Here is a 21547-nt window from a genome sequence, read left to right as displayed (position 1 = left end):
GGGAGCCTGCTTTTTGCTTATGCAGTTTAGTACTACTTGGAGCACTCTGTAAATGATATTCAATAGATTGACTTTTATGCCATGATCATCATTGTTATTGTCATTTTCACGATCATAATCATGATCTTCGGAAGCTTATTCGTACTTAGTTTTGAGTTTACGGAGCTTCCTTCTCTATTCTTACTATTAAGATTTTGTTTGGGATGACTTTTTAATTACTTTTTAAATCAGTCTTAGTTGTACTAAAACTTTGTTTTAAAGAAGCAATAAAAAATTTGTCCCAAATGAAGCCTAAGTGCTACATTTATAAATCTTGTTCAGCTGGAGATCTTTTGTTCCTCAAACCATACTTGCTTTGACGTACTCCGACATATTTGTGGAATGTATATACCTATTGCATCCTCTTATCCTTCGTCATTGATTATAACCAAATGTATGAATAGGAGACCAATTTCATGAATGTGGATACACTCTTTTGCTCCGGCATCTGTTAAAAGTTTTATCTATTGATTTATAGGTAATCACACTTGTTAATTTGAGCTTCCTGTAAAGCTTTTTGTCAGCTTTTGTTAAGTGATGCCACTCTTCGGTGTACAGTGTTACTCTTGAATCATTAGTGGGCATTGCATAAGCATTGATGCATTTTATTTGTTCCATATTCTGTCCCTCTTTAAAGGCGTTTCTATTAATTTTATTTGGAAATATGTTCTTCATTTTATAATATTAATTATAAGAGGGTTTATTACTTATGCCAATTATAAAGGTTAATTAGCCAAGGCACTAAATTGTACCCACCACGTCTGACTTTGTTATGCTGTTATAACTTTGTTTTACATACACATCTCAGATAGTCAAGATCAATCTTCAATATTCCTGCCACAATTATATGATGCCCGCAATAATAATTGGGCATGCTATGCTGATCTGGATCCCTCTATGACTTGAGTATGATGTTGACAGGATTCAGATCACTTGATCATTTATCATTCAAGAGGTATCAATTGAAAAAAAATATATATAAAAATTGTAGCATGCTAGCTTACTTTATAATGCTTGTGCATCCTTTTAGAAAAGAAGAAAAGTTGAGAAATAAGTAATTTCTAGGATTTAAAAAAAAAAAAAAAGTGATTTCTAGGATTCAATTTCTTGCTCATTTATCTTTTTAGGGTTTAACTGAAAAATAAAATAAAACTTCTAATATGTATGCTCATGTTCATCTCATTCGTCTCTTCATTAGTTTAATGGATGAAAATTAATATATAAATAACAAATTTCTTTTCAATATAATGTTCATGTTATATGGCGGTTCCACTAGAACCACCTATTGAGGTGGTTTCTTCTGAACCGCCTCAGCCGGACCCTCCTAGGCCGGCAATTGTTTACAAAAGGAGGCTCAAAACAACCTCCTCCCTTGCCTCCTCCCTTGCCTAAACTAGCTTGCCGCCTATGGGTGAGGTCAAAAGGATTTGAATTTATTTGAAAATTATTTTTAGGAAAGGGTTTAGGCGGTGGAAAGTCTTTAAATAAGAGAGGTAGGGGGAAGGGAGAGGCATGCTTAGATTTGAGTTTCTCTTGGAGTCTTTTGAGGTTTGAGGGCTCTAGACTTTGCGTCTAGAGATTGGGAGAGAACAATCCTCCTCTCGAATAGAGGATCACTTGTATCTTGCTTTTTATGTGTTTTGCTTTGTTTCCTTTATTGCAATATACTATTTTTGGGGCTGTTTTCAGCCATATTTTGCTTTTTTTTCTCGCTGTTTTCCTCCAATTAGTGATAGGTTTGCTTGCGAACTCAAGTATTCCCTTAGGGTTACTTGCGAACTCAAGTATTTCCTATCAAATTGGTATCAGAGCAAGTCTCAGGACCGGTGGAGAGCTGACTTCAACTGATTCCAGCATCAATTTTTTTTGCTCCAAATCGGAAGAAGTTGCTGTTTTTCTTTTCCAAATCCTTTTTTTGGTAAATCTACAATCTTCAGATTGTGATGGAGGCCAAAAAAGTGGATGCCTTGGAGGAAAGACTCGAAGGAGAGATGAATCAAATCAAAATGACAGTGGAGGAAAGGATCTCTTCAATGGAAGGTCAAGTCGCTGATCTTCGAGAGATGATGAGAAAAATGCTAGAAATTCAAAACCAAATGACGGCTTTAGTGGCAAAAAGGAAGGAGGGAAAAGGTACAAATTCCGGAATTCGTAGGGAGGAAGATGAGGTGGAGATCATGGAATGAGAGGGAAGAAAACCCCATCGGGAGTCTGTCCAGAGAGGAGAAAGAGGAGGCGGATATGGGGAACGCCAGGAGGGGTACTATGACCACCGAGGCACTGATTTTGAAGAAAGAATGGGGGATTTTGTAGGGGTTTTGGGCTATGGCAGCGCAAGAGAAGACCACGAAACTTGGCTTGCACCTATCACTTGGGAGAGGGGAAACTATGGAAGAATCCGGGGCAATGGGGGGATCAATAGGTGAGGAAGTTGAAGATGCCCATATTCGAAGGAGAAGATGCGTATGAGTTGATTTATAAGGTAGAGCGATACTTCGCCGTCAATGGGCTGACGGAGGAGGAGAAGCTGACTGCAGCCGGATTATGCTTGGAAGGGAAAGCCCTGTCATGGTTTCAGTGGAGAGACCAGAGGAGGCTGATCAGGAACTGGAGGGAATTTAAAGGCCGCATAATAGAGCATTTCCAAACCGATCGGGGAGGAGACTTCTATGAGCAGTTCTTTGCTCTAACGCAGGAGGGATTAGTAGCAGATTACCGAGAGCAGTTTGAGCACCTAGCTAGCAAGGTGGAGCGACTCTGAGATACAGTGTTGGAGGAAAATTTCATGAAAGGGCTGAAGGCGGAGATCCGAGCAACAGTGAAGGTCTTGATTCCCCGTGACTTGGGAGAAGTCATGAGGTTAGCCAACTAGTGGAAATCAGAAAAATTTGGAGAAGGGAACCAGGAATAGCAGCATCGGGGGCACATATAGAATGACGACCACTCATCTCGCACATAAAGGTCTTGCAACAGGAGGTAGTAAAGAGGCCACCAAGGAGAAAACGGGGGGAGGGAATTTCAAGCGGCTGACAGAGAAAGAAATGTAGGAGAAGAGGGCTAAGGGCTATGTTGCACCGATACACCTATTTATGAAGGCGTGCTGTATCTGATACACTGATACACGGATACGCTTCCGATACGTGTCGGATACACCAAAGCCTATCCAATTAAAATACTATTTTATTTCAAGAGGACACGCATATCCGATACGCGTGTTCGCTGAAAAACAAAAAGAAATCCAAAAAAAGACGTATCATAGGTACTTCCGGGGTTGCGAGCAAGGTTCTCTCATTTTCGAGAGGGATTTGAGTCTCTTGATGATATGAGAATATTAGAAATTACTAATCTTTCACTTGATGAGCCTGAATTAGAAGCTATGATATTTATTGAAGATGATATAAAAGTTCAAAGACAAACCAATGAAGAAGCCAATCATATTATTCCTTCTATTGAATAGTTGAAACTTCATGTGCTAGATAATTTATGTTTATGCTTTTGTTGTTGTACTAGACATTTAATGCTTTCTTATATTTTAATATTATAAGCTACACGGCTACAAATGATGTTGTTTCTTTTTTTTGTAATTTCAAATATTATGCTTTGATTGTTTTCTTAATTTTTATGTATGATTTATAAATTATAATGCCAAGTCCGCGCCGTACTCGTATCCTATATTTTTAAGAATTGACGTGTCCTGTATCCGTATCGTGTTGTATCCGTGTCGTCGTATCCGTATCGGTGCAACATAGGTTAAGGGGTTGTGTTTCCGATGCGATGAAAAGTACACACCAGGATATCGGTGCAAGGACCGAACTCTTCAGGTTCTCATCGTCTGCGATGACAAGGAAGGTGAGGAGGAGACAGAGGAAGAGGAGCTACACTTGGATCTGGCTGAGGTTTCCCTAAACTCAGTGATAGGTTTAACTACGAATCACACCATGAAAGTGAAGGGAGGCATAAAGGACAGGGAGGTTGTGGTGCTAATTGATAGTGGGGCTACCCACAATTTCATTTTCACCGAGGTCGTAGACCAATTGGGAATAAGATTGATGGACACAGGTTGTTACGGAGTGATGATGAGTACGAGGAAGATAGATGGGTATAACTCCATAGCATGGCCACTCACTGAACAGTTGAAGAAGGATTGGTTATTGTGGGGGGAGGCAGCCACATCAGCATTTGAGAGCTTGAAGAAGGCAATGACTACGGTGCCGGTCTTAGCCTTGCTAGATTTCACTCATACCTTCATTGTGGAGACAGATGCTTCAGGATACAAGCTGGGTGCAGTACTAATGCAGAGTCGTAAACCCATTGCCTATTTCAGCAAGGTATTAACTGCTAGAGCCCGACTGAAATCCGTTTACGAGAGGGAATTAATGGCCATCATCTTGGCCATCCAGAAGTGGCGGCTCTACCTGCTTGGGAGACATTTCATTGTCAGGATAGAACAACGAAGCCTGAAATACCTATTGGAATAGCGGATGGTGACGGAAGAGCATCAAAGGTGGTTGTCCAAGTTGCTAGGGTACGATTTTGAGATTCTGTATAGACCAGGGGTGGAGAACAAGGCGGCGGACGCGTTGTCCAGATGTATGGGGGAGCTGCAGACAATGGCATTATCCGTTCCTTTGATGCTTGACTGGGAGGCTATCAGGGAAGAAAGTGCTAGAGATGAAGAACTGGGAAGGATCAGGTCAGATTTGCTGAAAGAGGTGGGTAGCCATCCAGGGTACTCATTAGAGGGAGACAGACTGCTGTACCATGGAAGATTTGTGATGCCCCATACCTTGATCCACATCCCAAATTTACTCCAGGAATTTCATGGAAGCGCAGTTGGGGGCCATTCAAGAGTGCAGAAGACCTACAAGAGACTAACGGTCGAGCTTTACTGGAAAAGAATGCATAGAGATGTAGAGGAGATGGTGGCAAGGTGTGAGATCTGTTAGAGGAACAAGTATTTGGCTATATCACTAGGGGGACTACTACAGCCGTTGGCACTATCGGGACTAGTCTAGGAGGAGATATCCATGGATTTCATAGATGGGCTGCCCCATTCAGAAGGTTTCACAGTGATCTTAGTGGTGGTCGATAGATTGAGCAAGTATGCTCATTTCATCCCCCTTCGACATCCTTACATCGCGATGATAGTGGCTTCAGCATTCATTAGAGAGTTTATCAGATTGCATGGCGTACCAGAGGCGATCGTGTTAGACACAAATAAGGTGTTCCTCAGTCATTTTTGGAGAGAATTGTTCAGGTTATAAAGGACAGTTCTAAAGAGGAGCACCGCTTACCACCCACAGACAGATGACCAAACAGAGGTGGTAGGAGCTTGGAGATTTATTTCAGATGTTTTGTGTCAGAGACGCCCAAACCTTGGGCTAAGTGGCTGTTTTGGGCAGAGTACTGGTACAACACGTCTTTTCACTCAGCTTCACAAATGACTCCATTCAAGATGCTGTACGGAAGGGACCCCCTCACTTGGTGCACTTTGGGAGTAGCAGCACTCTAGTTTCTTCAGTAGTGGAGTACTTGGAGGAGAGGGATCGAGTGATAGAGGAATTGAAGAAACATCTACTGAGAGCTCAACAGATTATGAAGAAACAGGCTGATGGGCATAGGAAGGACATCCAGTTCGAAGCAGGAGAGAAAGTGTTTTTAAAGCTCCGACCATACCGGCAGAAGACAGTGGCCAACAGGAGAAATGAAAAGCTCGCTCCAAGATACTTTGGACCTTATGAAATATTGGAAAAAATCGGAGCAATGGCATATTGACTGAGACTACCATTAACGGTGACTATTCATCTGGTTTTTCATGTGTCACAGCTGAGAAGAGCTATTGGAGATTATACAACCAGCTCGGAGTTACCAGTCACGCTTACGGAGGATTTAGAGGTGATTATAGAACCCTCAGAGTTGATGGGGGTTCGTCAGAAAGAAGAGGGAGCGAAAGAGGTGCTGATCAAGTGGAAGAATCTGCTGGACTACGATGCCACATGGGAGCCGTACGAGAGGGTGAAACAGCAGTTTTCTAGTTTTCACCTTGAGGACAAGGTGATTCTTTGGGAGGGCGGTATTGATATGGCGGTTCCACTGGAACCGCCTATTGAGGCGGTTCCTTCTGAACCGCCTCAACTGGCCCCTCCTGGGCCGGCAATTGTTTACAAATGGAGGCTCAAAACCGCCTCCCCCTTGCCTAAAGTCTCTTGCCGCCTATGGGTGGGGTCCAAAGCATTCGAATTTATTTGAAAATTATTTTTTAGGAAAGGGTTTAGGCCATGGAAAGTCTTTAAATAGGAGAGGTAGGGGGAAGGGAGAGGCATGCTTAGATTTGAGTTTCTCTTGGAGTCTTTTGAGGTTTGAGGGCTCTAAACCTTGCATCTAGAGATTGTGAGAGAACGATCCTCCTCTTGAATAAAGGATTACTTGCTTTTTATGTGTTTTTCTTTGCTTCCCTTATTGCAATCTACTGTTTTGGGGGCAGTTTTCGCCCAAATTTTGCTTATTTTCTTGCTGTTTTCCTCCAATTAGTGATAGGTTTGCTTACGAACTCAAGTATTCCCTTAGGGTTACTTGCGAACTCAAATATTTCCTATCATCATGTGCTGCATAAAGGTGAATATGTTAACTCTATTTGGGAAAGAGGAAAATTTATGCTGCGTTCTCTTTAAAATAATGAAATTTATATTATGGCTTGATTAGATATAGAGTAGACTAGAAAAATGGTTTGTTCCCTCGTAGAATGGGATGTTTGTGCTTGTTTGAAAAGATAAGAGGGCAAGGGAAAATAAATTTTGTGACATGTAATTTTGACACTAAATTCAAAATGAGAGAGTCAAAATGAGAGACATTCCTCATACTTATCAAATCTCCAGCATGACCCTTAGCAAGTAAGCAATGCTCCTTTGGGTGCCTTGTGCATTTTATATGCAATGGACGTTGAAACGGCTTGGCAATTCGGAGTTCCTTGGTCTTCCTCTCTTTAGGTGTGTAAAGCATGTACCTTCTTAATCTTGATGACTTGGATAACTTCATATTATTTATTTGTTTAATTTTTTATCAATGAATTTAATGGTCTATTTTCTAGAAAAATAGAGATTTAGATCACGATATAACTTTTAGATTTTAAGGGTTAGCATTCAGATTTTTTTACCTTTTTTTAATTATTTTATTATTTTTATTTTTTAATTTTCTTTTAAAGGTTTAGTGACCAAGTTGGAGAAGCGCCTATGCAACTTTATGTGATAAGTGAATATCAATGGTAAGTTTCATGAATTACAATTAGGATAGCTATGTTTTTGTATGAATATGAGTTTTGATAGTTAAAAAAAGTTATTGATAGCTATGTTTAGCCTACTAGAAATGTTAATGTATAGTTGTGTGTGGCAAAACTTGAAAGGTTTGGTTGATGAATGATTGTATTTGAGGAATAATCAGAGTAATATTTATTGTAGATGGAATTGTAACAAGCAACTTAGTTTGTGTGAACATACATTGAGGGGTATAAATAGTTATAAGAAGGGTAGATATAGCTAGTTTCTATGGATTAGGAAGGAAAATATATAGACTTGAGTAACATGAGTATAAATTGTTTAAAAATAGTTACATATAATTGGTTTAACTAAGGATGTAAAGGAATTGTGCTGCACAAATTCTTATCTTGTTCAAGCTTGAGCAAAGCTTGAATGTTACCCTAGTTTTAAAATCTTGTTTATACTTATTTATCATCGCCCTATATAATGCGAGCTATAATTGAGCCTAACGAATATATATGTTTCTAATAATTTAAACCAGCAATCTTATTCTTGAGAAATTATCATATTTTTTCATTACAAAAATGATATTAAGTTAAAATTATTTATAATAGTTTCAAAAACTCAAATGTTAATAAACCATTCAGCTTTTTGCTCATTTTAAAATTTCATCCTAACTTTATCTTGTAGTACATCACTTTTAAAGAACTTATGACTTGAAAAAGTTATAAAAATATAAAAAAGAAGTTATTAAATAAGTTACTATATCATTATGAATAAGTCTTTTATTGAGCTACTTAATAATTTAAAAAAAATATTCATGAACACAGAGGAATCAATGGGTCAGTATAGTTTTATTTGTTTATATATCGAGCTTCCAAGATTTTTTTTTAAGTTTGTTCAATTATGTAAGTAAACAAATAGAAATGGTCTTTATATGTATGAGTATTGCGTGTAGTAGTGGTTATTCTCTCATGAGGTGCCTTAAGCCTATGGCTTTTTTCTTGATCACTTTACATTGTATTCTTTTTTCATTATTCATTTTCAAATTTGATAGATTTGTTTATAAGAGGACTGAATATAGATTATGGTATAACTTTTGGAGATAAGGCTGGGTTATTAAAATGGAGAAGTACCTACCAGAGTATTGTGCAATAAGAGAATAAAATGGAGGCTTGAAGGTAAATTGTATTAAATAATTAGGTTGGATATATTTATGAATCCAAGTGTTCCAAGAAAAGAAATGATTGATAACCAATTTGATTGTGCTAAAAAATAGGATATTATGATGGATGTGTGAAAAAACTATAAATGTTAGGTTGAAGAATGATTGTATTAATGGTGCAATGAGTGTAGCCTCTATTAAAATAAAGGTAGTTGAGAATAAATTAATGTGATGTGAACATATAAGAATGATAGACAATGCTAATGCTGGAGGATTATGAAGGCAAATGTAGATCAAAGGAACATGAATGGATGAAATTCTACACAATATGTTTAACTAACATCTATGTCACACACAAGAAAAATGAACAGGCAATCATGATTTATAAAGCTGACCTCAAATAATTAGAATAAGGTTAACGATGACCTTTAAACTATAAATACACAGTGCATTATAAAGGGTGTGATGTCAGTAATGTTAATGACTTTAGTCTAATATTATAATCTTTCTTTTTTCTTCTTATAGCCATACACAATCTTTTTACTATGCTTTCTAGGCCTTTTCTTAATTGAATTTTTGTCTTCAAATTTATAAGGCCACCTTTTTCTCTTTGTTATGTCTTCACTGCAAAGTGTAACTGATCCCTTGTTCTATTGTTTTTTTGACAATTTTTAATTATAGAAAGGTAGAGCGTTTTATGATTATATGCTTATAGTTTATACTGTTGTGATTTTTGATATTCTAAATAAACTTGTGAAAAATGTATAATATACTTTGGAAGTCTAGTTTTTGAAATATTGTTGTGTGAATGCTAAATCGTTGATGTCATGAAACTTGGATGATTCTTTTCTATGATTATTACGTAATTACAGCATTTTGTCTTCTATATGTTCAAAGTATCAATTTTTATAGCTACTTAATAAATTCCAAAGTATGAAATCCACAACATTTGGTTTCATGAATCGACTTGTTCATTTCAAAACACATATTAAACTAAATGATACCCCGGATTGCTGTCCACTATCTTAAATGACGGGCATATATTGTGATTTGTTGTTAATAAGAGGGAAAGCATGATGGGAATAATTCTTCCACCCTCATAGAGTTTTGAATGAAGGTAGTTGTTCTGCTACTTCTATATCTGTAATTGATTGTTTTCTTCTGTAATGGGAAATCAAATATACTTGATTTTTTCTGGTTTATGTTACATGCTGACTGAATTATTGTTCAATGTTTTTGCTAATTATGATTTGTTTATTTAGCATATTTCTCCCTTGTTGATCCTGTTCATAGGCGAGTCACCATCATCATCTGCTTCTGATGTTGATAACTTAAATAATCAAGGAGGGCTTGATAAGGTTGCTTCAGCCAGGGCAGTCAGCTCTCCCCAAATTGCTGGCAATCATGCAATAGCTTCCCGGAATCGTCCCCATGTTATACGATTGCTTACTTATGTAAGTTGCATGCTTTGACTCTGTTGTGAATGCATGAGCACAGTTATTTATGTTGTATCTTTTTCCTCCTATGCGTGCTTTCAATTGCAAAAAATTAATTTCCCTTGTGTATTATGATTTCCAAGTTGCTTTGAAGAGCATGTATCTTTTGAAGGCAGTATTTTTTTGGGCAGGGGGTTTTGGGGAGGGCATGCGCCTTTGGAGTGGGTGATTTGAATTTGGTTAACATTAGGTTAAGTTCATGAAGTATTTTTAATGCGGCTGTTAGGTTTAACTTGTTATTTTGATTTTCTTGATCAAATTTCATTTTGTAAATGTTAAGCGGTAGATTATAACTTTTATTAAGATATTCCTTGCATTCTGAGAGGATTTTTTATGGAATGCATGGTTTTTTGTAGCCATCTAGGTGCAAAAAATTAAAGTTCAAGGTGTTGATTTTTGTCTCCTTTTGCAGTAAGGATATTCAAACAGGCCGTAGCATTAGCTGAAAACATAACTCAAATAGGAAAACAATGTTGATATTTGTTTTTGTATGGTGTTTTTATTTTTTATTATTTTTTTTTTATTTCTGAACATGCAGTTCAAGTTTACTAATACAGTTTGTCTTTCATTTCTTTTATGAAAGTATTCAAGGTCTTGAATTAGAGCCATTTCAGGCTTGGGAAAATTATTCCAGGTTTTAAAGTAGAGTTTGTTAGGTTTTGTTATTTGGGTCATTTCCTAAGTTTTAAAGTCACTTGTTTTAGTTGCAGTCTGCTGCTTAGTTACGCTATAGTTCTTGATAAAGTGTCTGGTTGCCATGTCCTGGCTATGAGTTGTTGTTAAGGTTTATGGTTCTCATTTAATATTGAATGGCTCAGGTCTTACGATTTGATAATAACCTGGTAACTATAGTTTAGATTCCTGTTTATATTTATGGTTTTTCTGGGGAAATGCATGCCTTAGTAATGAGAAAAGATGGACCTCATGCATCTGAAAGAATTGGGAAGAAAGGGATAGGATGATGCGGATGCATGTCGAGTACAAGAAGGGAGCCAGGGACCTGATGCAAGATGTTGTTGATATTGAAAGATTTAGAGGTTGTTCGATTTGTTGCATTAGGAGTGTCATGTATTCCAAATAAAAGAGTTTTGAAAATATTAGTGTTTGGTTTGAAAGAAAAGAAATGCAGAGTAAACTTTTGAAGTAAAAGTAATTTACTCTTTAGTTAAAATACAGTGTATTTGGAAAGTCCTCATATTTGAGCAAATTACAAATACATTGGAAAGTCACAGATATTGCTACCGCTGGCTGCCGCCACACCACAACCATGGCCAGCAGCTAGCCAGCGCTTGCCACTGTCGTTCTCCGCCGGTAGTTGCCAGCCACCGCTAGTCAACCTCGCCACTGCCGAGCCCCCCATTGTCGCCAGCCACCCCCGCCACCACCTCGTGTCCTAGGCTGGCCGCCATTGCATTCACTTTATACTGCCTTCACTTTTCTTCAAGCCAAACAAAAAAAATAAAAATTTGCATTTACTTTACACTCAACCAAATTAGTTCAAAGTATTTCAAATACATTGTAATCTTTTTACACTAGATTCTTTTTTCAGGCAACCAAACAACCTCTTAAGTAATATTAGAACTACACTAAAATTCAAGGAAACGAAACAATTATTTAAAACATGGATGAAGCATGAACGCAATGTTTTAGATTTTCCATATGATGCATTTAGTAGATTGGATCTATGGTGCATATAATCATGGATGTAAGCAATAGATATTCAACATAGAAATTTACATGAGATTTAGATGAAAATAACCAAGAGTTCTTGAGATTGAAATGTGCTAGGTTTACATCAACGGTGAGATCATACCAAATCATTAGGGTTCTTTATTTTCAATGTTAGATCTAGAACTCTGGATGCAGCAATATTAATTATCACATTTTCACAGGTCGAAAGTGATACCGAATTCCTAGAAAGATCATGTGTGTTATGTATTTGTAAGAAATTAGAGTAGAACCAAATAAGCTGGATGTGTTTTCATTGGTTTCTTCTGGCCTGACTTTTTGAAATAAAAAACTTCATGGTTTATAAATAGAAAATGTCACACACGAAAGTGAAGAGCCTAATGTCGATTCTTAAAGTTGGACACATAAATGCGCTCTACAAAGTTGAAACTCGAACAAACAATTCTCAATACGTGTTCTCCCACATATATTTCTTACAGAATAATGCCAACTTGTGCTTTCTCAGGTTTCTTGAAACTGAAGACATAGAAAACAATAGTTAGATATGCTTGGGTGGGTTTTGGTACATTTTATATATCATTGATTTATTTGAAGCTGCAACTAAATGCTATTCTGTAATTTGGTGATTGCAAATAAATTCTCTATTCATTGTCGTTAGATGGTAGATATATTCTTGAGCGGGCTTGCATTTGGTTATTTTGTCACAGGGGTAAATAAGCTTAACTTGTTTTATGTGCTATTTTTTCCAGACAAATTATCTAAATTGTGCTTTTGAAGCCACCAAGAAATCACAGAATGCAATTGCAGCTGCTAGTGCAGACCTGGGAAAGAATGGCATTGAGGTGTGCTCAGCCAGTAAAGTTCTTGATTTTAGTTTCCACAATGTGGAAGGACTGTTGCGGCTTGTGCGACTATCAATGAATTCCATTGTTCATTGACTGAATAAGGTGTGTGGTACTTGTCATTAGACAGCATTGCTTGGTATTCCTCTGCTATGCACGGTTTTTTCTTGGTGAATGTTATCACTTGGTTCATGGATTCAAACTGGTACCAAGTTCCTTGCACATGAAAGGGCTTTGAAGGAGAACTTGTGTGTACAGATGAGTTGGTTGACAACTTTGTAAAGAAATTTTTTGCGGTCTAGGATATTTCAGTCGTCGTGGTTCATCTGCAGTAAAATTGAGGTAGTTATTAGGAGTTCGGATTTAATTGATCTTTGCGCTCAGGGATGAGCAAAAATGTCTACTAACTTGGCTGGTTTTGCATTCGGGCCTTCAAGAAATTCATTTGTCACTCTTGCATTCAAGAAGAAGATGTGCAAAATGTCGTGTATTTAATGCAAATTGTTTTGCCTTGCCTCACTTTATCAAAGAGGACCTGTTGCATGACCTGTAGATACAATCATCAATTGATAGAGGCAATTTGTGACTGCACATGGTACATACTTCTTTTCATTTTGTTTTTGGGGAACATTTAGTGCAGATTTCTATTATTATATTTTTTAAATATATTGTCCTAATTTTTTGGTTTTGAAATTTATGCTTCAACTCAGTACAGGTCGATCTATTGGCTCCTGCTTAATTAGGATCATGCTGACCATATCGTGGATTGGAATAAAAATTTCTTTTAAGATCATGGGGAGGCAAATTTTATCCATCAAGAAGCTTGGTACTTGTAGAGGTGAAGTTGGCTGAATCATCGACTAATTTATTTCAGATTATATATTTTTTTTGGATCAAACCTCTAATTTTTTATTTTATATCTTGCTACATTTTATTATTGCAGGATTGCTTTTATTTGTTTCTCACCTTTTTGATTTTTTGATATGAACTGGAAGTAGTTTGTTGTGAAGCAATAGCCCCTTGCTCCTAATTGTTGAGATTTGCTTTAAGAATACTATTTCTTGATTCAGTCTTAGCGTTGCATGCTGTGCCAACTCCAGCTTAAGCGAAATGTTTTGTGCAAATTATAATGTTTCAGTCAATCCGCCCCTTTTTCTCTTTATTTCATTATCATTAATTCTATTTCACCACATTATTAGTCAATGTTTTCTCTCCTTCATACATGTCCAACAATCAAAGTTTTTATTCTTCAACCATGTGCCCAAATGGTTTTACTCCCATAATTTCTACAACATAACTTGTTCTGTATTTTCTATTTATGACACAATTACATCTATTTTTCTGTACAATAGGTTCAAGTTTCATAAATCTATTTCCAACATATCACAGGCCTCAGATATTCGATTTATTGATACACATCCACTAAAATATCTAATCATTTACTTGCATTGCTCCATTTATCTTATGCCCGTTATTTTCTAATAGTCTATTCTTTCTGTTTCTAACTTTTCACTTCATAGGCAAAGTGTCTTATTAGGATTTTATAATTTGTAAAAAGCATGCTGCAAGAGACCTCACCTAGGTAATATTTTTCAAGCATTCCAATGATCTATACAAAAACATACGAATGTATGAATTCTTTTATCAATCTAAAATTAATGATAGTTGTTGCATTTTGGAACATTCTCAGCTGTAGAGAGATAGAAAATTTAGCGTTTAAGCTTCATACGAATGTTCAACATATAGACAAGAAAGGGGGTCCAAGTGTCATAAGTGATATCAAGATTTCTACGTGAAAGATTATGAAGAATGAAAAAACCATGGTGCTGCTTTAGCTCGATGTACCAAATATACATCATATATAGCATATTACATTGTTGGGGTTACATATATCCAATGGTATGAGAGCTATTCTCAAGACAATGTTGGGCTATTCATTTGGTTGGTAGGATCGTAGTCAGGTAATGGAAGTCGGAGGGCTCGTAGTCGGACGACGATGGTCGGATGGCTCGTAGTCGAATGATGATGGTCGGAGGGCCCATAGTCGGCAGGCGACGGGAGTTTGAGGGACTATAGTTGGCTAGCGACGGAGGTAGGAGAGACTGTAGTCGGAGGCGCGGGTGACGGAGGTAGGAGGGACTTTAGTCGGAGGCGAGGGTGGTCGGAGGAACCGTAGTTTGCGGTAATTGCAATTAAGCATAATACTTCCTCATATGATATAATTCTTACATTAATAAATACTAGTAAAATTAATAAACAAAATATGGGTATATGTGAGTTGAGCTAGCTTAAACTCAATTTGTAAATGAGTTAGCAAGCCAAGTTTATCGAGCTGTGGGCTAGAGCTTGAGCTTGCTTTACCGCTCGTGAGCTTAAGTTTTTGCATGGCGAGGCTCAACTTGTTTTGTGCACTAGCTTGTTAAAATTGGAATCTTAACTCTTGTTTTCCCTATTTTATATTAAATCTTGAGAGGCATCAATTTCTTGATAAAAGGTTTCTTGCATCACGAATCTCATGGCTGTCTTCTTTATGTAGCCTGATGCGATTTCCTCTACTTCCCTCTTCAAATGCCATCACTTGCAAGTCTTTTTGCAACTTACTTTTCTTTTTTCAAACACTGTCGCCAGCAAGGCAGTCACAACATCCTCTTCTTCAATGGCATGCCTCTAATTACATAATGACTTCCTCTTCATCATCCACTTCCCTTTATCAACATATACTTTTGGTCCTATCAATGCCTCGGACTATCTTTCGGTTGACTATGCCTTCTCCAGTTAACACCTGACAAGTTGAACTCGAGCTTGCCATTCAACCAACAAGTTGGGTTTGTGCTTAACATGTGAGCTCAACTCGAGCCTGAGTTCAAGCGTGTTATTAGATTTGAGTTGAGCTCTTATTAGGTGTAACTCGATCTTGGTTCAACTTATTTACACAACTATAATGATGCTCAACAAATTCTTGTCATAAAATGAGAAGTTTAACTTGCTTGCATCTACCAAAATACATACATAAATTAAAACAAAATCCAAATGAAGGATGAATTTTGATGAAGTATCTGTTAACTTTGAGCTAATAAGTAGCTTTGAGATTCAGGCAAAGTTCATATGATGAGTTGGGTGAATTGCCTTGATGGCTTCAAGCATTTTGGCATGAATGATAGTTAGTACACCAGAAATATGCTGACGTGCATTGGTAGCTTGGAACTCCTTAGAAAAGTTTATTATATACTCTCAATGTTTAAAATTGTGCAATTGAGTAATGAGGTATTTTTCATCCTTAAAGCGAGGCATAAGCCTTTAGGCATTTTAAGGAATAAGCTTCAAAATTAAAAAATTACATAAAGTAAAAAATAAGGATTTCCTTTGTATAATTAATCAAACAATATATTAAAAGTTAACCTAAGAAATAAATTGTCATATATATAAATAAAAAAAATGCACGAGATATAAAGTGCGAAGTAATAAATTGTGTTAAATAGAATTGAAATTCAAACATTATAATAATAAAATAACATAAAATATAGTTCAACTCAAAAACCTCTCTTTCCGAATATCCTGCTCATCGACATTTAAATCAAAAAAGAAATAGTAGTGGCATAGCAACTTAGAAGTTTTCACATTATCATCACTGAGGTGGTCCTCATTTGAATCTTCATCATAATGAATTGCTCTCTTCGTTGCCTCGTCACTTGTGGAGTCTAATATCTCAATCGCTTTTTCTTCCTCTATATCAGTTATCTTTTTCTTTCCTAAATTTTTTTCATCAATATAAAGATGAGTAATACTTTAAAGTAATTAAGCTTTAACAAAATAATTTTTATATAGTTTTTTTTTGTTTGTTCTTTTTTTTGCTTGGGTTGTTGTGGATGTAAATGCTTTATTTCTATAACCATTAAAGAAATTAACATTCAAATCTTCCTCTCGTAATTCAAATGGTATTACCTCCACTTCATCATCTACATATCCTTCATCATCTGATGTCATATCCTTACAAATCAAAAGCTCTCGTCATTCAACCCCTTTTTTCTTCAAGTTCATATCTTTAAGCCTCTTATTGTACATAATGTACATTAAGGAATTCATCCTTATGGTTATTAGATGATATCTCTCATTTTTATGCACTTGTTTACATGTGTGCCAGTTATGTTCAAATCCAGATGAAGAGCACATTAATCCCAAAACCTTGACAATGAAACACTTTAATTATGGAGTGTCATCACCAAATTGGACCCACAAGTCAATTGAGACTTATATCAATGATTATAGTAAGTACTAATAGAATGATTTTTAAATAAATGTGAATATATAGTACATTAAAGTAACAAATTATATTACCTAGAGATTGTTAAGTGTAAATTTTGTAGTGTTGATTGTATTTAAATCTAGTAAAAATATTTTATTTTTGTTGTGTTTATTCAAGAAATGTATAGGAAAAGATAAAAACCATTACAAGGGATGAGAAGCGCTGCAGCGCCATCAGACAAAGTGTCGCAGTGTTAGGATTGTCAATGCTGAGGTGCCTAATTCTGATATTGCAGCGTTGGTTTCTCTATATTCTACCACTGCAACAACACCAAGGTCAACGCCGTTGTGCCCAAATTCAACACCGCAGAGCTGGAGCCTTAGAAAAATGAGCAATGGAGTGCGTCTTGCAATGTTTCAGCGCCAAAAATCACATTCAAGAGCCACAACGTTCAAATTCTAGAGTGCCACAATGGAGCAATTGTCGAAACAAAAAGCCGCACCGACTCAGCCAAAAGACGCACCAGTTCAGCCATTAACAGTGCTATGTCATCCTACACCGCGGTAGAGCAAGCATTATAGCGTTTAGGCATTAGTTCATTTTATACTGTCGATGAGGGCCACGACATTTGAGCCTATCCCAATACTTCCAAAAAATTGTTTTTCAGTTCTATTGTTTAAGTAGTTCTGTCACTTGAGCAAAAAATTGTAATTCTTTGTGTGTTTTTTTGTTTTTTAGCACCCCCTTAGTGTAAAATTTAAAGGAGGCTAGATAAGTGCAAAATACTTGGAGATTTTATCCTGTCTTGTGAAAATAACTCTATTGTTGGAGAAAGGAGTATGGAGAAGATCAATTGATCCTTTTGGGTGATAATTTGCTTATTACTTCTATTGTATATCTTTTTTCAATGAATGAAATGAAAATGTGTTTGCCTGTTTCCTCTATGTTTGGCCAATTCTCTAGTTTTGGGCTAATGATGTAAAAGCATATCAAGTACTAATATAAACTCTTGTGCCTTTAATGAATATATAAATGTTTTCAATATCTTTCGTTCTTTATTTAATATCATGTGTAGTTAATATCTAGTGTGATGTATAGCCAGTTGGAGGATTGCTTGAATAATTAGGAGTATTGAAATGAAATGTTGCATGCCTAAACATAAGATGTTTGAATATTTTATATTCTATGGAGATAATAAAAGTGTTGGAATGACATAAACTTTTCTTTTCACCATTACAAGCTCAATAGAGATATAGGGATGCAAATGATTTGATCCATATCGAAAATTAAGAGTTTCATTAGGAAACATATGTTGTTGTATTCATTATTTCAAAATATTTTATTTTCATTAGTGTTAAATCTTCTTGCAAGTTTTCTTTAAGTGATAAAAATTCAAAAATATTCATTTTTATTTTCAATAGGATAAATTGTGCATTTGTAGTAAGCAATAGTAGTGTAATTGCAATTAACCATAACACTTACTCTTCAGATCGACACTAATCTAATACTTTATTACATGATCGGCATGTATACTTGCGTATTTTAGTGGGCTTTCATTTTTTTTATATCAAAGAAAACTTAAGCATATTAACACATCAATTCAAAGCAAGCACGAATTCAATTCAAGCCCCCCTCAAGTTTTTGGTGTCATTGTCGGGAAAGTAACGTGCGTATTGTAATTTTAACTATGTTGTTGAAATAATTGTATATTTAGACTGACTTGTATTATGCATTTTATTCAGGTTGATAAAAAAATTAGAAAAGCCAAAAAAAGTATTTTGTTGATTATTTAATTTGTATCATTTATTTTAGTTGTTTCATTATTGTTGTGTGCTTAGTTGATCTAAGGAGCTTTTGTTGTTTGACAATGAGATAGAAATGACTCTTATAAAAATTCGAAAAAAACAAAATAAAATTTAGAGATGTCTAAACTAGTGCAAAATCAGGATTATTCTAGACCTCTCAGGGAATATGTTAATATTGTAGTAGAAGAAATCCATCAAAGTATCACTAGTCCTACTATCCAGAACTATAATTTTGAGCTGAAACATGTCATAATGCAAATGATTTAATATTTTCAATTTGGGAGAACTCCTGTTGAGGTTTTCAACTTATCTTTAGCCATTTTTTTAAAAATCTATGCAATATTTAAGTATAATGGTGTCAACAATGATGCTATTAGATTTAAATTTTTTTTATTTTCTCTAAGGGATATTTAAGATGTGATTGAATTATTTGCCCCCAAGCTTTATAATTATTTGGAATAAGTTGACTCATAAATTCATAGCTAACTATTTTTCATCTTAAAAAACTATCAAATTTAGGAATGATATCACATCTTTTGTCTAGTTTAAGGGAAAATCAAATTTTGAAAGTTGAGAGATATTTAAAGAAATGCTTAGGAAGTGTTCACATCATGCTTTACTTGATTGGCTGTTTATTCTTTAGGGCGTCCCCTAGAAGCAACGCGTTGTATGACTTGAATATAGTGACAAGTGTGCAAGGGCTGTTGCACCGGCGCCCGGGTGCAGTGTTAAATAGGCAAGGGTTCCCACATTAAGGATGGATGTCGGCAAAGAAGCTAGTCCATAAAACTAAAATTAGGATAGGAACTTGGAATATAGGCTCCCTTACAGGAAAGTTAATAGAATTAATAGATATTATGATTCATAGAAAGATAAATATTTTATGCATTCAGGCTAAGGAGATTTATTGTTTAGGATATAAACTATGGTATTCGGGTAGGAGTCGTATTAGAAATGGTGTAGGTGTGATTATGAATAAAAGTTTGAAGGATAATATTAAAAATATTAGTAGAATTAGAGATAGAGTTATAGTTTTAAAGATTACTGTTGATGCTAAGATTGTTAATATTATAAGTACTTTCGCTCATCATGTAAGTTTGGATATGAGTTCAAAATTAAAATTTTGGAATGACTTAGAAGAATTAATACAAAAGATACCTCTTGAAGAAAGAGTTTTCATTGGAGGAGATTTAAATGGACATATTGGTAGAGAGGTGGATGATTTTAAAAACATTCATGGTGGCTATGGATTTGAAACGACAAATGAAGATAGTAAGAACATATTAGATTTTTTAGCTTATGATTTTTTAATAGCTAATACCTTATTTAAGAATAAAGAAGGGCATCTTATCACATATAAAAATGGATATAATAAAATGTAGATTGATTATTTTCTTATGAGAAAATTAAATTGTTTAGATTGTAAAGTTATTTCAAGCGAAAATTTATGTACCCAACATCGATTATTAGTTTTGGACTTTAAAATAAAGTGGTAGAAAATCAAAAATAAAGTAAAGCGATTTTCTAGGATTAGATGGGGGCATTTAAAGAATATTAACAAAAAATATTTTTGAGAGTAAGATTTTAGATCTTAAGATTTTGTCTATGCATGAGTATGCTAATGTTATGTGGGAAAAAGTGGATAGTGATATTAAGAATATTGTAAAAGATATGCTTGGAGTTTCGAAAGGAAAAGCTCATAATAATAAAAATAGTTGGTGGTAGAATTCAAATGTGCAAGAAAAGATAAAAAATAAGAAGTTTTGTAATAAAAATTGATTTAGATATAAATTTTTTGATAATTGAGAAAGTGTTGACCTTTGTGTAATAATGACCAAAGGAAACAATAAAAAAATTAAACCCCTCTGCCATGCATGCCCAATCCCACGAGTATCCTGCTACAGTGCCTGGCCTTTGTGAATGGCACCGAACTGCCCCTTCTCGTTTCTTCTCGCATGACGATTCTGCCTTATTAATAAAACCATAAGGAATGATGCCTCGTTCATTTTTTCCTCCCTCATTCATAAACAGACCAAAGCTCACGTTGCCCTCTCCTCTTCTTCCATTTGCTTCCCCACGTCTGAACTCCACAGTAAATGACTGCAAACCAGCCGAGTATTTCATTGCCTTAACCTCCATTGCACCCGATCTCTCCTTCCAAACCACAAAAACTACCCTAGCTTCTTCAGCTCCTTCGGTCCTAGTCGGCTCCGCTCCTTCGGCGACATTCCCTTCCTGTGGGTTCGAAAGTTACAACATTTTGATAAGAAGAAACGAAGGGGGCTCGTGATGCGGGCAAAAAATATAGGGGATTGTGAGACCTCGTTCCTTTGCTGTAGCTGCTGGGAAAAGTGAATTTTTCCCAGGATCGTCCGGGCCGATTGGAGATCGTCCAGGCCGATCTGCACTGTAGAAAATATCGTCCTGAGAATAGTTCTGGGAGTCGTCCAGGACGATCAATTTTGGTCTGATCGTCCCGGGACGATGTGGCGATCGGCCGGGCCGATCCCACTAATGATATAAGAAAATGAGCTCGTTTTGAGGAGAGAGAAAACATTTTTATAACCTCAGATATTTTGAGGAGAGAGAAAGGGCGGAAAAGCAAAGGAAGAAGTCCGATTTCGGGGTCCGCGGAGCGATTTTCGTCGTTCGTTGCTGTTGGATATTTTGTTTGTCTCGCTGTAAGGATTCCGAACCCTACTTCTGTTTTCAGAGATTTTGAGATTTTGCGAAATGGTGCTCAGATTTGTGTTTTTGTAAGTGATTTTCGTACCCGGTTTGGTACTGACAAAGATTTCACCGCATAACTTTTGGTATGTTGTAGAGGTGATTATTCTGCACGTTTTGATTATTTTCTGGCAGATTTCGTCCGGTCCGTTTTGATTCTACGGAGTTTTATTTTGACTGCAATTTATTATGATGTCCGAATTGGTTTGAGCAGTAGAAGAATAGTCTTAGAATGTTGCTGTGCACGTTCTGTATTAATTTGGTGAATTATAATTTTTGGAGATTTTT

General features: G+C 36.0%; 1 protein-coding gene across 1 annotated transcript in view; it reads left to right on the top strand.

Moving 5' to 3' along the window:
• LOC110094291 overlaps positions 1-21547 on the top strand; it is an 83933-nt gene that overhangs the window by 47171 nt on the left and 15215 nt on the right. The window contains exons 4-6 of the mRNA XM_020819486.2: positions 9751-9911; positions 12392-13079; positions 13200-13322. Coding sequence (XP_020675145.1) covers positions 9751-9911; positions 12392-12580 — 350 coding nt within the window. The 3' untranslated portion in view covers positions 12581-13079; positions 13200-13322. The remainder of the gene's footprint in view (positions 1-9750; positions 9912-12391; positions 13080-13199; positions 13323-21547) is intronic.

Source organism: Dendrobium catenatum, unplaced genomic scaffold, assembly GCF_001605985.2.
Source record: "Dendrobium catenatum unplaced genomic scaffold, ASM160598v2 fragScaff_scaffold_948, whole genome shotgun sequence".
In the NCBI taxonomy this organism is placed as follows: Eukaryota; Viridiplantae; Streptophyta; class Magnoliopsida; order Asparagales; family Orchidaceae; genus Dendrobium; species Dendrobium catenatum.
The sequence above is the reverse complement of the archived record's forward strand: the minus strand, read 5'-3'. Positions and strand labels throughout refer to the sequence as shown.